This window comes from Canis lupus, chromosome 23 (assembly GCF_011100685.1).
Source record: "Canis lupus familiaris isolate Mischka breed German Shepherd chromosome 23, alternate assembly UU_Cfam_GSD_1.0, whole genome shotgun sequence".
Lineage (NCBI taxonomy): Eukaryota > Metazoa > Chordata > Mammalia > Carnivora > Canidae > Canis > Canis lupus.
This window is the reverse complement of record NC_049244.1, coordinates 9265507-9281276: the sequence shown is the minus strand read 5'-3', so window position 1 is coordinate 9281276 and position 15770 is coordinate 9265507. Positions and strand designations below refer to the sequence as shown.

The window sequence follows — 15770 nt, the reverse complement described above, 5'->3', positions numbered from 1 at the left end:
GTCCACCGACACAAGTGGGGGTGAGGGGCAGAGGGAGAGAATTTTCCAGCAGACTCCTGGCTGAGCACAGAGCCCAGGATGGCCCCATCCCACAGCCCCAAGATCAGGACCTGAGCCCAAACCAAGAGTTGGAGGTTTAACCCAGCCATCCCTAAGATCTTATTTTTAAGTAAGCTTCATGATGTAGTTTTGGAATATTGGTGGGGTCCGAAGCCAAAGGCCAAGAAAGAATTTTTGAGATGTCTTTGGTGTAAAAGGTGACTTTATTAAAACATGGGGACAGGACTCTTGGGCAGAAAGAGCAGCAGTGGCTGCTGCTCTGGGATTGTGAGGAGCTATTGATAAATACTTTGGGGTTAGGGGAAGTATGGATAAGGTGAATTCCAGAAGGATATTCATATGCTAAATATCACTGGAAACTTAATGGCCTTGCTATTGTCAAATTAAGGTTGTTTTTCTCTCTAGCAAGGCATTAACGTGAAGATGGGTGGGAGCTTCCTGGAGTAACATTATACTCTGCCTGCCTCAAGCATTTGGCAATGGACTGCAGGTTATAAGGACACTTAATTTTATCTAATTTCCTTCTGCTTTTGTATCCCCTTTCATCTAAACTGAATGTGGGGCTTGAACTAGTGGGTTCACTTGATGGACGGAGCCAGCCAGGCACCCCTAAAAAATCTGTTTTGAGACAACTGGAAATGTGAATATGGGCTGGGTATTGGATAATATGCAAAAAATTTGTTAACGTTTTCCAGGTGGGATAATAACATTGTAGTTATGTAAGAAAGTTCATTATTTTTACAGGTGTACGTTTTTAGAGATGAACTATGGAAGGGTGAAATGGTGCTGTGTCTGGAGTCTTTTTTTTTTTAAAGCCTTCATAAAGGGGAGAGTGGAAAGACAAGGGTAGCAAAATCCTGATAATTGTTTCATCTCTCAGTAATGGGAATGAAGGGCCACTATACCATTTGCTCTACTCTTTATGATTGAAATATTTTGTAATTTACTTTTGGAAACTGAATATAACATCTTGAAAGCTTTGCTTCTATCCTCTTTTGGCCCATGCTTTACTAGGCCTTACCTGTAAGTGGCCAAATAAGTGTTTCCTTCCTACAAAGCTTTCCCTCTAAATAATTTGCTTTAAGTCTGAGGTAGCCAAGAACAAATTAGTTTAAAAAGGCACTGGGCAGTGTTTCCAATCAGCTGAAACTCAAACTTTAATAGTTGTTACAGACTGCAGAAGAGGAAAAACCAATTCCTGGGCCAGAGATAATGCAGCTATCCAGGGCCACTTGCCTTTGGAATCAGGGTTAAAAGGGGCAGTTCCAGTTTTACTCCATGTTTAGAGGAAATTAGACTGTTTCTCCAAATTATGATTTCTTTGCGCTGAAAGAACAAATGAACATGTAAGGTGACTCTGGTGACTGAAATTCACCGGCCAAGTATAAGATGAATAGATTGGAGTGAAGCCTATACCTCTGGACTTCATCTCTGTCCCTGGTCTGCCAGGGGCTCTTGGGAGGGCCCCCACTGGCATGAGGCTCCCGTGGCCCAAGATCAGGGTCAGGGCCTAAGTTTTTGGGAGGCAACCCCTATATCCATCACCTGTGGTGACCGGCCTTCCCTCCATTCCTATCCCAGCAACATTTCCAGTCTTACATAATCTTCTACTTTCTCTGGCATGAGACCTCATGCATGCAGGTCACCAAGCACTGGTGGCTTCAGTGCAGCTGAGATTAGGATCCTCTCTGTCCTCTCCTAGACTCCTCCTTCTGTTATTTTGAATAGGACACTTTAACCTAAACCTTAAGTATAAACTTAAACTTGTAATTAAACTTAATACAAATAAATAAAATAAATAAACTTAATGTGTGTCTGAGGTTGAATTGTGCATACCCTGGGAGTCCTAACCCTCACCCTAGCTCCTAGGAAATGTGACCTTATTTGGAAATACGGTCTTTGCAGAAGTAATCAGACTGAGGTCATTCTAGAGTAGGGTGGGCCCTCATCCATTTACTGGTGTCCTTGAAATTAGGACATAGAGACAGATGTGCAGGCGCTTTGTGGAGATGGAGGCAGATTGAAGTGATGAATGCCAAAAATTGTCAGCAACCACCAGAAGCCTGGAGAGACCAGGGCTATCTTCCCCTAGAGCCTTGAGAGAAAAGATGTCCCTGCTGACATTTTGATTTCAGACTCCTAGTCTCTAAAACTGAGAATAAATTTCCGCTAGCAGCTACCCAATTTGTGGTAATTTGTTGTGACAGCCCTAGGAAACTAACCCAGGGTACCAGAAACATCTGCTCCTTTAACCTTCATCATTACTATCCCACTTTCTGTGAACAGTTACAAGTGTGTCTAAATAAGTAGAGAACCAAGCTTTCCATCTAGAACAGCCTATATTCTTAACCAGACCAAAATTCCCCTTCCTGCTGTCATGATAATGTAATGGCTCTTTCCTAAGTTGGCAAGTGGATAGAAACACCTAGAAACCCCCGAGGGTGGCTATAATAAACAAAACATACAATAACAAGTGTTGAGGAGGATGTGGGGGAAACCAGGACCCTTCTGCACTGCTGGTGGGAATGTAGAATGGTACACAGTCCGGTAGTTTCTCAAATGGTTCAACATAGTTTCCACATGATCCGGCAGTTCCACTCCTAGGCATGTATTTACATGAGAGAAATGAAAACATAGGTCCACACTAACACTTGTACATAAATGTTCATTGTGGCATTTTTCATAAGAGCCCCGAGTGGAAATAATTCAAATAATCATCAACTCATGAATGGAAAAATAAAATCTCATACAGGCATACTGTATTATTTGGCCATAAACAAATAAAAGGACAGTGTTAAACATGCTACACGGATAAACCTCAAAAACATGATGCCATATGAAAGAAGCCAGATGCAAGAGGTTACAAATTGTAGGACTACATTTATACGAATTGTCCAGTAAAGGCAAATTATGGAAGAAAACAGATCAATGGTGGTTGGGGGCTGGGGCTCAGAATGAGGATTAATTATAAATCTGAGATCTTACTGGGGGATGAATGTGTTCTAAAATGGATTCATAGTGATGAATACTAACAATCACTGAATGGCTTATTTGAAATGAGTGAATTGTACAATGTGTGAAATAAAGCTGTTTAAAAAAAATGTTTAGATTTTTAGGACCTATACAGGTTAAGAGCCAGCCCCCTTAGACTATTGGGTTATTTTAAAACACAGTACAGACACTAGGTTTTCCAGTTTTCAATGATAAAGTGCTCCACTTTACTTATGCGAACTTTAGCTGCAGAAAAATGCCAGAACAACTTGTAATTGAAACAGTGCAGAGGCCAAAACCAAAAAGAATGTCATCTGGACACTTACAGGCTAAGAAGCCACTGTCCCCACTTCTTCAGAGCCTCTGAGGTGATTAGTAACCAATTAAGTAATGACATCTCTTCTTTCTCATCCTATCAGCATCCCAGACACACTAAAGCCTGGTGACAAGGACCCTCTCTCTCCACCAACCCGGCTTCCGCCACTGGAGCTCTTCAGCTGCAGCTTCTCTGGCTGTGTGAAGCCTTGTGCAAGAACAGATCCAAACAGGCAGCCTGGTGTAGGTGGGTGGCTGAGGCAGAGCCACCTGAAAGAGCTCTTTCCAGAAATGCCTTATCGAGTAGCCTGGCAGGATGTGCAAACCCTTCTAACTTCCCAGTGTGCTGTATGTGGCAGTAACTCCACTTTGGGGAGATTCTGAAGGCTTGAGTCAGGCCCATCTCTTCCCTACTCAAACTGGGGAATGAAGGGGATACATCAGCCTGGCTTTCCAGATAGGACTTCATCTTACTCTAGGACAGTGAGATGAAGCAGCCCTTGGCAAGAGCCAGGCAGGGCAACAGAGCCCATCTTTGCCTGGTCCCTCTTGATCAGGACTTCAGTCCCATCTTGGCCATCATCTCCTCATACACGGTCCATGCCATCGCTGCCATCAGAGCTCTGCGGAGGGCCCGGGGGACGCCACCTTGGAAGAAGCCACGCAGCCCATAATCCTATGAGGAAAACGAACGTCAATACTCTAGAAGCCAAGTACCAACACAATGAACACACCTAGCGTGAGAGTGAGGGTCTCTGTTACCCCATTTTCGAGCCTAGGTTTTTAGATTTTTATAGGTGATACCAAAACGGAATAATGGATCTAAGGAGACAATGAACTAAAAACATTTTTTTTGCATAAAAGCATTTTTGCATAACGTTTTACTAAACTCTATCTTTTTAGGCCTGCTTTAGCTAGGACAATTTCTCAGCTGAAAATCTTTTTTTATTTTTTTAAAGATTTTATTTATTTATTCATGAGAGAACACAGAGAGAGAGAGAGAGAGAGAGAGAGAGAAGCAGGCTCCATGCAAGGACCCCAACGTGGGACCCAATCCCAGGACTCCAGAATTATGCCCTGGGCCGAAGGCAGGCGCCAAACCGCTGAGCCACTCAGGGATCCCCCTCAGCTGAAAATCTTTATACTGGATTGCCATATACAGCTGGATAGCTTATATAGCTCACGTAAGCACCAAGACCCAACAGGCAGCTAAGATCCAGGCCACAGTGTGGATGCCACACCCTGGGTTCTGGCACCAAGCTAGAGAAAAGGGCGCCTTTTTGGCCATTTGTGTGCCTGGAGGGAGCATCTTATGCTCTTAGTGGTCCTATATAAGAATTAAAGACAAAACACCTCTTATTCCTCCTTCATAATGTGGACTGATTTATTCATTCCAACCGTTATCATTCCTGCTATTTTCATACATAACTGAAGAATATTATTTTCCAAGTTTAGGGTTTTAGGTATAGAGAATAAGAAAGCAGACGACCCAAGCAGTGAAGACTATGATCAGATTCCAAACTATCTGTTTATATCTAGGGTGAGACAGATAAAGCATGCGTGGCTCATGTTGTTTCCTCTGCTACATACAGAAAAATATAAAAATGTAGGGACAAACTTAGCTTGAACAACAATAGCTGGTATGTGATAACTGTGTGCTTCCAAGGGACCAACCCAAGGGCTTTTAAATGGTGCTTAAGTGGGGGCACCTGGGTGAATCAGTAGTCGAGTGTCTGCCTTTCCTAAGGTCATGATCCTGGGGTTGAGTCCCACATCAGGTTCTCCACAGGGAGCCTGTTTCTCCCTCTGCCTAAGTCTCTGCCCCTCTCTCTGAGACTCTCATGAATAAATAAATAAACTCTTTTAAAAAATGGTGCTTGAGTGTACTTTATGTCTCCTGTACTTTCTATCTTTATTTTTAAAAAATCTTTAATAATACCGTTTGTGCATTTGTGTTAGAGCAAATTTCTAGAAACCAAATAATGTGTTTGTGATTTTTTTCTGACTTTAGTTCCTCCTTGGTCCTTGATCACCAGATGACCAGGCCCTTCCAGATTGCCTGATTCCATAGGTCTGGGGTGGAGCCCAGCAATCTGCCAGGTTTGACAGGTATCACAGGTTGTCCTAATGTAGTCAGTTCCCTCCACCCACCACCAAAAAAACCCTGCAACAACAAAAAACCCAAAACAACCCACAACCAACCAGATGTTTTTAGCAGTGATTCTTTGGAATCATTGGGGAACTTAAGCTACTGATCTGGCCTTCAGATAGAAGCAGCCCAGGTTGTGACCTGGGAGTGGGGACTTTTTAAAGCTCTGCAGCTGATTTTAATATTTAAAAGACATGAACTACAGAGAGAGAGAGAGAGAGAGAAAGAGAGAGAGAGAGGGAGAGGGAGCGCCTTAACCACAAGAACCAATATTTACTCCATAGCCTTACTTTGAAAATGAGTGTCATTGCCTGGCCAATCCACCGAAATTTCATTGGGGAGAGCTGCATATGAGTTTTGATAACATCCGCAGGTTGAGTTACCAGGGAGGCCAGAATGCCAGCAAAGATCCCACAGCTGAAATTTACCACAGGGATAAGGTTTGCATCCAACTGGTCTGAAACAGGACAAAGGCGACATTCAATTACAAATGAATCTCACATTCATCACATAAATATCAATACCAAGTGGCCCACAGATTCTTCCCCAAAGTCAGAGGAGTCTAGATTCAAACAAGGTTAAGGAGTGGATATTTAAAGCTATAACCAAGTGTGAATGGGAATGATGGAGTTAAAATTTTGTCTTTACAACCATCACCATAACTGATTTGGGCAAGAATCACTGATTGAAGTTCAAACATTCAAGTGAAAGCAACAGGATGTTTTATACAGATTTATACAGGTTCAAAGTGTTCCCCCACACTGGCGCTTTCAAATTACAAAAGAAAAAATGAGTTTTCAGTGGGGACACTATCTTGACCAAGTGACAAAAAGTCAACCTCGCCCACAATGGGTCCAAGCAACGTCATGAGCTTCCTGATATAGGTGCTAGAGACTAAAGAACTGTAACTGGGGATCCCTGGGTGGCGCAGCAGTTTGGCGCCTGCCTTTGACCCAGGGCGCGATCCTGGAGACCCGGGATCAAATCCCACGTCGGGCTCCCGGTGCATGGATCCTGCTTCTTCCTCTGCCTGTGTCTCTGCCTCTCTCTCTCTCTCTCTCTGTGTGACTATCATAAATAAATAAAAATTAAAAAAAAAAAAAAAGAACTGTAACTGTGTTAAATTTACTGATTTAAAAAAATAATAAAAATTAAAATTTAAAAAATTAAAAAAAATAAATTTCCTGATTTTGAGGAAATCGTTCTCAGAGAATCTCTTTGTTCTTAGGAAACACACATGGAGGTATTTAAGGGTAAAGGGGCATCACTCCTGCAACTTACTCTTAAATGGAATTGGAATAAACAATTATACATATAGGGAAGTCAAAAATGTACATACAAGCTCCCTTATTGCCCTAACTTTCTAGGGCAACATAAGGCTGTGACCTGCATACCTGTCATCCCTCCTGGTGCCTTTGGCAGAGCAATGAACTCCTAAAGCACCCCAACTTACTTGATTACCACTGTCGTGATGGTGGCATGCCAGTTTTCCCACCTCCACAACCTTGACTGCATTTCCTTGCTCAGATTATCCAGGGACACCTTATTGAATGCAGGTTCATTCCACAGGATGTTTCTATCAGGACCAGGCTCTGTTTAGTTAGACGTTCGCTGCCCACTGATCGTACCCCCGTCATGACCAACATGAGCTTACTGACAGCATGGGTCTGTCAGAATGCCTGAGGTTTGGTACCCTTCCACCCAAACAGAGGGCTCAGAATCACTTCAACTGGGAACACGGCAAGGGAGGTGCTAACTTTATCAAACGTGTCTGATAAGAATCAGATCAAGTGTTTCTTGAGAAAAATAGTCTCCCAGGTCTTACCCCAAAGTTTCTGATTTAGGAGGCCCTGGGTGGGACCCAGCATTCTAAAGATCAGGTAAATCTGCGAGGTATTATTGCAGGACTTCTGCAAAACATGTTTTATTCCACCCCACCCCACTCAAGAAGTGTGGGGTGTAATACCAGTACTCTGCTATAATAGTCTATAAACTCGAAAGGTCAGTGGCCAAGTATGTCATGACCACTACTACTGTGGCCTAGCACCCAACCCTGACACAAGGCTGACATGGCTTAGGTCCTAACAGTCTAAGAAGAATCTGGAGATGCTAAGAATAAAGAGTCTCATATCACAGAGAAAGTGGTGAGGATACGAGGTCTTGGAGATATCTCTTCCCTACCAGACCTTCTTTTGTCCATACCATGGGTCATGATATTTTTGGTCTGGTTGTAGAACATCAGGTAGATTCCAGAAAAGGGTGCGTCACGAAGGAGTGTTGCTGTCAGGCCACTGAAGAGTCCCCGGTGCCCCTCACTGCGATAGATGCTCCTCAGGGCCGTATAGATGCTCTCATAACCATACCTCCCACTCTGCAAAAGAAGCATAAGACCAGTGGCTTTCACAGCGGCCCTGGTTTTGAACAATGAACCAACCTGACTTCAGGGTACATGGCATTACCAGGGCACATGGGGTCTGGTCTCTTTTAGATTCTAAATCTGGAGTTGACCTCAGTGGCCCCTTGACAAAAGCCCAGTGCTTCTGTTCATCCACCCTGAAGGCCTGAAGCAGTCAGACTCACCTCGTAACGTGTCTTGATCACAGTGATGGGTGACATGCAGACCCCTGCAACTGAGCGAGAGCCCACTCCCAGGATGACGGACTCCAGGGCGGTGGGGGGATGGCCTCGCAGGAAGTACTGCTTCAAGGAGTAGAGAGTGCCGAAGTAGATGCCAATTCCAGGGACACACCTCACAATGGACTGCAGAATAAGTCAGAGGGAGGAAAGAAATCAGAGACTCATGCTTTTAGATACTGTCTTAGCTGGGTTTTACCAAAAGAAGATGGAGATCTGCACGCAAGTACTTGATTGAAGGTGTGGAGGTAATATCCATAAGAGAATGGGGCAGTGAGGCAAGAGAAATGGCAGCCAGTGAAGGTCAGGTTGCCGACCCATTACTGACTGCCCTGGGCAATGGAATCCCTTTGGAGAAACTCTGGGAATCAGCGTAGGGCACCTCAGAGTTACCCCTCCTGTTGAGGAGGGAGAGTGAGGTTTTTAAACATCAGCGGTCATCTTCCATTGGGAAGGGGCTGCTGTGGGCTGGGGTGAGCATTCACGCCCTGGCACTCCCAGCAAAGTAGGTTCCTGGGGCCAGGAAGAGCCCACAGGTAAAGAAACGCAGGTTCGGCCTGTTTGCACCGAAGGGCAAGGGCAAGGATATGCTGGCAGCTGGGGTACCAGCTGCACCTGCTCTAGACCTGCCACTGCTCCAAAAAGCTGCGTCTAGGGCAACACAGACAGGGAGAAGCCCTCTGGCAAGAGTGAGTAGCAACAGAGACCAGGAGAGCACACAAGTCCTCCCCCTGCTTCTGACGCTCACCTATCCTTCCTTGGGAGGATATGTGAGGTGTATGAGAAAGGGCTACTTTTTTTTTTTTAAAGACTGTATTTGTTTATTCATGAGAGACACACAGAGAGAGGCAGAGACATAGGCGGAGGGAGAGGCAGGCTCCCAGTGAGGAGCCCAGTGCAGGACTCGATCCCAGGGCCCCAGGGATCACACCCTGAGCAGAAGGCAGATGCTCAACTGCTGAGCCACCCCAGAAAGGGCTATTAAAGCAGAGGGTGCAAGAGGAGACCCAAAAGGCAGCTTACAGGGGATATTCCTTTCCAAAGGCCCAGAATACTCTCCGTGCGAACCACCTTCAAGAGCAGAGCCAGCATCCCAATGCGTCCGGATCTGAAAGCAGACAAAATGGGGGCCAGAAAGAAAAAAATCCCTTAGAGTTTGTCCTCATAAAAGAACTTCCCATCCAAAGACTTCTTTCCTAAGAGCACTCAAGAATCTCTACAACACATCTGGGAATCACTGAGTTTCCACATGTGCAGGGTTTGGCACAGACGTGTGTATCTGCCCATTCACACTGCAAACAATGGGATGACCCCCCATTTCACATGCATTTGATGTACTTCCCTCAGGGCTGAGCCCAATGCGGGGCATAAATGAAACACTAATACTCGCCTTATTTCCAGAAGACCACCCATACTACTCATATCAGACAGCACAGTTATGACATTACAAGCTAGCACAGTAAAATGCAAGGTCCCCAAGGCAGATCCCAGGAAGGGGTCTTCAGAGGGCCCATTTACTTAATAAGAAATATCAAATAGAAGCTGGGCATGGCCTGGGTTTCTCTTTAAGCAACCCGCAGAAGGGGAGTTGACTTAACACAGTTGAGATGCTTTGTGTCTGAGAGAAGTTGTTGAAACCAGTTCCTCAAAGAAATGGAGAGAACAGCAGGTATTACCCATGGGCTGAGGGCTGGAGAGTCTGCAGGCGTGTTTTGAGGAGATCCAGGGGTTGGAAAAGGAGTGTGGAGCAGGTCCCACTGATGGAGCCACACAGGAAAGCCTTGATCACCGGATGCAGCTTTAGGGCAAGAGAACACTGAATCAGCAACTTTGCAGCCACAGGCCTCATGGCCCCTGCTGCTTTCTCCACCCCGAGAGACTACCTGGCAACGACCTGTATTATCTTCCCACTTCAGAGAAGGGAAAAGTGTACCCAGGAAAGAAGAGTGCTGGAATGCTGTGGAGAACAGAGTTCCCTGCTAGAGGGATCTCTCTGCCCTTAATCTTGAGAATGAGCAAGGAGTATCCTCCTGAACAACACATCTACGTCCATCCGTGAATTAGGCCACCAACTGCAGCTCCTTCTCTGTCTCGACAATAAAAGTTATGGACCATCACCTTATCTTCACAGAAGTAAAATCAACTGAACCTAGTGTCTGAACTATTGGTTGCCGGGCTCTCTTGGTAATAGAACCTGTAGATATTTACAGGAGTGAGAAAAGGAAGTGAAACCATAAGCTCAGGTTCAGTGTAAAACCTGGACCACTTCCTGTAAAACCCTGTCAATTTCATTAACTTGAAGCTTTCCCTTTCTCTCATGCCCATGCCCCTCCCCGGGACCTAAGCAGATCACAGATGGCACTGTAGACCAGCAGCTACCCCTGACCCCTGGGTTTGCTGGCTCTCCTTTAAACCAGGACAGTAGGGATCCCTGGGTGGCGCAGCGGTTTGGCGCTTGCCTTTGGCCCAGGGCGTGATCCTGGAGACCCGGGATCGAATCCCACATCAGGCTCCCGGTGCATGGAGCCTGCTTCTCCCTCTGCCTGTGTCTCTGCCTCTCTCTCTCTCTCTGTGACTATCATAAATAAAAAAATAAATAAATAAAAAATAAACCAGGACAGTAGTATACCCTGGCTAATGGAGAGGCGCCACTCAGAAGGGCAAAGACTAAATGTCCTTCCATGAGCCCACCATGCTAGAGGCATCGCGGCTTGCTGCAGAATCAGCTCCATCACAAACAATTGTGAAAAGGTGCATTTAAAAATCCAACCAGGGGGTGCCTGAGTGGCTCAGTTGGTTAGGCGTCTGTCTTAGGCTCAAGTCAGGATTCCAGGGTCCTAGGTGTCGGATTCCTTGCTCAGTGAGGAGTCCGCTTCTCCCTCTGCCCCTCCCCCTGGCTCATGCTCCGCCCCCCTCAAATAAATAAATAAAATCTTTAAAGAAAAAAATCCAACCAGGAAAGAAAAGCCCTCTTCTCGAAATAAGACATTTGGCAAACTCCATCCAAAAAGATCTTCTCATTAAATGGCACTTGCACTATTATTCTTTAACACACAGTACGCTGTTGTCCTAAGACACTATGAAGTTTCCGGTTATACACCTTACAGCCACCCACCCAGAACTAAAATGTGCGTAAACTGTGGTTTTTTTGTTTCACAAAAGGGAACAGAGATCACTCCACATTTCTACCAAACGAGCAAGTCTCAAATTAGAACTTGAACCACTTAAAAGACTAAAAAAAAAAAAAAAAAAAAATCACTTAATAAATAAATACTGGATGTCCTAACTTCCTAATTCTGTTCAAAAGGCTTGTCAAGTATCCAAGGGTGACAGAATTGATAATACAACACCTACAACCAAGCAAAATGTGTCTACCTCACCATTCCCTGTCCTGCTCCTTTGGCTAAGCTCTATTCCTGTGAGTCTGAGCTTCTCGGCCTCATCCTTCCAAGTGGCATCTTCTGGCAGCAAGCATCAAAGCCCCTATCTTTCCAGCCTGATGTTACATCTCCTCTGCTCTCTCTTGGCTAGTCATCCCTCAGTCCCCACCACTTGCCATCCAGCTAAAGCTGCCCCTCCGGCTCATCAGGAACCTGCCCATCCCCGGACCCCTTGCCCCCTTGCCCGTCCCAGACCTTCCCTTACTTGGCCGTTCCAGTGCATTTCAAACAGCTGGCCCACCTCTGTTTTGGGCTGCTTTTCAGGCTGCTACAGTCCCTGTCTCAGAGGTTTCTCTTATCTCCCCTAGCCACAGCCCCTCAGGGCCACCTCACCCACACCACAGGGCACCACGCCCACAACCAGTTCAGCCCAGCACCCCTCTCCCTGGGAGGCCCCCAGGCATCTCCAACTCTGGCTCCAAAATGGAAACCCAGTCAATAGTTCACCACAGCCCTGCCTCCACTCCACAAGATATTCCAGTGGTAAGTCTGGGAGACACGTGAGACTCCTCACTGTACCTCCTGCTACATGACCCAGTCCTGCTGATATACTGTCAGTGTTGCCAGTGCCTGCCCACACCCATCTGTCCCAGCAGCCTCCACTACTACTAACCTACCCTCCCCTGACCTCTTGGAGCAGCACTGGGTGAGGCATCTGTGTACACTTAAAAGCGAGGTATTTTAACCCATTTTACAGATGAACCTGGAACTTACAGAAGTGACCAATGTGTCCTAAGGGAGAGTTTGAGGCCACTGGTAGGCTTACAAGGTCCTTTCTGGATCAAGTGGCCCCTTGTTACCCTTTTTGTTTCTTTAAAGATTTTATTTATTCATGAGAACACAGGGAGAGGCAGAGACAGAGGGAAAAGCAGGCTCCATGGAGGGAGCCCGAATGTGGGACTTGATCCCGGGACTCCAGGATCATGCCCTGAGCCGAAGGCAGACACTTAACTGCTGAGCCACCGGGGCTGCCTGGGTGCAGCCACTTCTAATTTGCCTTTCTCTTAGCTCTGAAAAACCCCATCCCAGCTCCTCCCACTCTGATTAATCCCTGGGGGTCTCTGCTTAGCTTTCACCTGCAGTGAAAAAGCCTCTGATCGCCCTATTGGCCTTCAGTGCTCCTCAGTACCCTTAGGGTCTAGGACAGAAGAGGCCACTGGCTGTCCTGTTCATGATGGTACTTCCAAGCCCTGACCAGGGAGCCTGGTGCACAGTAGGTGCCCAAGAGTAAAAAATAAATGAATCCCATCACCTGCAGGATGGCTCTCCATTGAGCACAATTCCATAGGCTAAAGCTTAGTGGGGGCCCTGCGTGGCCCATCCCAGGAGAGGGTCATCTCCCCAGGCTCCCTTCAGCCCTTTGCTTGGGTTGTGGGCATGACAAGTAGTTGCAGCTTTGGTGCAGTTCTCTGCCCTGCTTACCCAATTCTCTCATAGGTATTGTATGGGATTTGTCTTTTAAGGCTGTGGTCGTTGACACACATACTCCACACACACCTAACCACCCTGGTTGCAGAACTATTTTAGGTCTTTACCCTTACAGCCTAATGATTGGGCAGATTATTGGTTTAATAAATATTTGTTGAATGAATAGAGCCTCTAACTTTTTTAACTTTGTAATTTTCCAGGCATTAGGACAGAGCAGATACTAAATATATACCAGCTGTACAGACAAACCTCTACTAGTTAAAAAACAAAAACCCCACACACAACAGGTAATACCATTGTTTTCAGAAACAAATCCAGAATTTACACTTTTTTCATTTTGAATAGTCTTTTTTAAAAACAAGACTTTATTTATTTATTCATGAGAGACACAGAGAGAGGCAGGCTCCCAGTGGGGAGGCAGATGCGGACTCAGTCCCAGACCCAGGATCACCTGAGCTCAACCACTGAGCCACCCCGGTGCCCTTCATCTTGAATAGCCTTACGATATTGTCACATGAACACCCTTTGAAGGTATGTTTTTTTCTAAATAGCCGAAAGTTATTCAAGGTGAAAACGATGAGTAACAAAAAAACAAAAAACAAAAAACCGATGAGTAACAATTTGTTTTTTTGAGGAAGGAGGGTAAGAAACCCAATACTACACAGTAGGCAAAAGCAGTAAGTTAACAAACAGGTTGCACGAGCGACTGACTTCCTTTTAAAAAACTGAACCCGGGATCCCCGGGTGGCGCAGCGGTTTGGCGCCTGCCTTTGGCCCAGGGCGCGATCCTGGAGACCCGGGATGGAATCCCACGTCGGGCTCCCGGTGCATGGAGCCTGCTCCTCCCTCTGCCTGTGTCTCTGCCTCTCTCTCTCTCTGTGACTATCATAAATAAATAAAAATTAAAAGATAAAAATAAAAAAATAAAAAACTGAACCCTATTCAAGTCTCCAGGCCACAGCCGGAGGACCCAGAAAGAGAAACGGCAAGCACGTTTCCAAAGATGTAAAGCAGAGCCGCGGCCGCTGCCTTCTTCAAGGATTAACCCCCACACACCCCGCCTGTGACCCGCAGCTGTGACCTGCGGGCGGGAACCCGACGGTGGCACGAACGCGGCGGCGATTCGCGGCCCGCCCCGCCCCGCCCCCGCCTCCACCAATGGCGGCCTGGCGGCACGACCGCAGCAGCCAATCCGGGCTCAGGGGGCGTGGCCTGGCGGCGCCCCCCCGCCGCGCCAGTGGCCCAGCCGCGGGGAGGTGGAGACGCAGAGGCCGCCCGCAGCCCCGACTCACCTCGCTGGGGCACACGCTGCTTTTTAGGCTTGGCCTCACCACTGGGGCTCGCGACGGCCCAAATACCCGCCCGAGCGCCCTCCCCGCCCCCCCCCCCCGCCATGAGGCATCCAACTCAGGGCAACTTCCGGGAGCGCTCGCACCTCCCTCGGGGTCGCACGAGCACACCCCGGCCACTCCCGGGTCCCGGCAACTCCGCTCACTGCCGGGACAGACCTCGGCTCGTCTGTCCGGGGGGGGTGCAACGCCTCCCTCGCCCCCCATCCCTCTCCCGCCACGTCCCCGCCCGGTTCCGCAGGCGCCCGGGGAGCGGAGGGCCGCTGGCCCTCGGCCACCTCGAATCTCGCTCCACGAGCCGGCGTTTCGGAACCCCTGCGTCCCTTCCGCGCACGTTACCATAAGCGTCTCCACCTTGTCCCCGACATCCTGAGGCTGCAGCAGCGCCGGGCGTGACTTCTGCAACATTGGACGGGAGGCCGGGCTGCGGGGGCCGTTGGCGGGAGCGCGGGCCCGGCGCCGGCCAGCCCGCGGGAGAAGGCGGCGAGCGCGCGCGGGCTCTGCGGGGGGCGCCCTCCGCGGGGCACCCCTGCGCCTGCTCCGGCTCTAGACCAGCTCGGCGCTCCGGCCCATCCTGCCCGGCGGCACGCTCCTGGAGCCCGGATCCGGCGGGCTGCGTCGGGGGCGGAGAGAGCGGAGGAACCGCGCGCAGCCCCGCGATTTCGCTTCCGGGGCCGGGGCGGGGGCGGGTCTGGCGCTGCGGAGGGTGCTCGCTGCAGTGCCACCCGGCGAAGGTGTCCGGCACGGCAGGGCGCGCGGCTCCCCTGGCCCGGGGCTTGAGCGGGCGTGCGCGCCGAGACCAGGCCGGGGCTGCCAGGTCTGGTGCAAGGATTTGAACGCGTTTGCACTCCGAATCCAGCATAAGTAGTCATCTGTGCCTGTTGACCTACAAATGTGGCTCGTGTACCTGACGACCAGAATTTTTAATTGTAGTTAATTTGTATTAAAAATTAAAGCAATGTGGAATATTTTTCTGTTAAACGACTTTGCCATGTGCTGTAAATTGGCCATACACTGCATTTCTTTTTTCTTTTTTTTTTTAAGAGAGAAAGAGGGGGCGCGCACAAGTGCGCAAGGAGACACACAATCTTTACCCGTTGGCTTTTTCAATGAGGAGCCCCCTCCAAGGGCTCAAACTCACCCCTGGAGATCATGACCTCAGTGGAGAATCAAGAGTCCCAGGCTTAAGCAACTGACTCACCCAAGCGCCCCCACACACTGCATTTCTAAGACTTTAAGTAATGTGGTAAAATAGCTTATTAATAATGGTTATTACATGTTGAAATGATATTTTGGATATATTTGGTGAAATATATTATTAAGATTAATTTTATGTATTTTTTTCCTTTTCTGAAAAATATGGCTACTAGAATATTAGAAATTGCACAGATGGCTCACACTACC

The 15770-nt window shown here is 47.7% G+C and overlaps 1 protein-coding gene across 3 annotated transcripts; it reads right to left on the bottom strand.

Moving 5' to 3' along the window:
• Window positions 1-2709: 2709 nt before the first annotated feature.
• SLC25A38 (solute carrier family 25 member 38) lies at window positions 2710-14980 on the bottom strand. 3 transcript variants are annotated; one of them, XM_038570491.1, is made up of 7 exons: window positions 14706-14980; window positions 9826-9947; window positions 9173-9257; window positions 8096-8275; window positions 7718-7886; window positions 5806-5972; window positions 2710-4042 (listed from the first exon to the last, which is right to left on the bottom strand). In XM_038570491.1, exons 1-7 carry the CDS (start codon window positions 14772-14774, stop codon window positions 3920-3922), a joined length of 915 nt encoding a protein of 304 aa, XP_038426419.1. In that variant the 5' UTR covers window positions 14775-14980; the 3' UTR covers window positions 2710-3919. The 3 variants fall into 3 exon arrangements, with proteins under 3 accessions (XP_038426419.1, XP_038426420.1, XP_038426421.1); XM_038570492.1 differs by having other exon boundaries at window positions 14721-14854; XM_038570493.1 differs by lacking the exon at window positions 5806-5972 and having other exon boundaries at window positions 3812-4042.
• Between the last annotated feature and the right edge of the window lie 790 nt (window positions 14981-15770).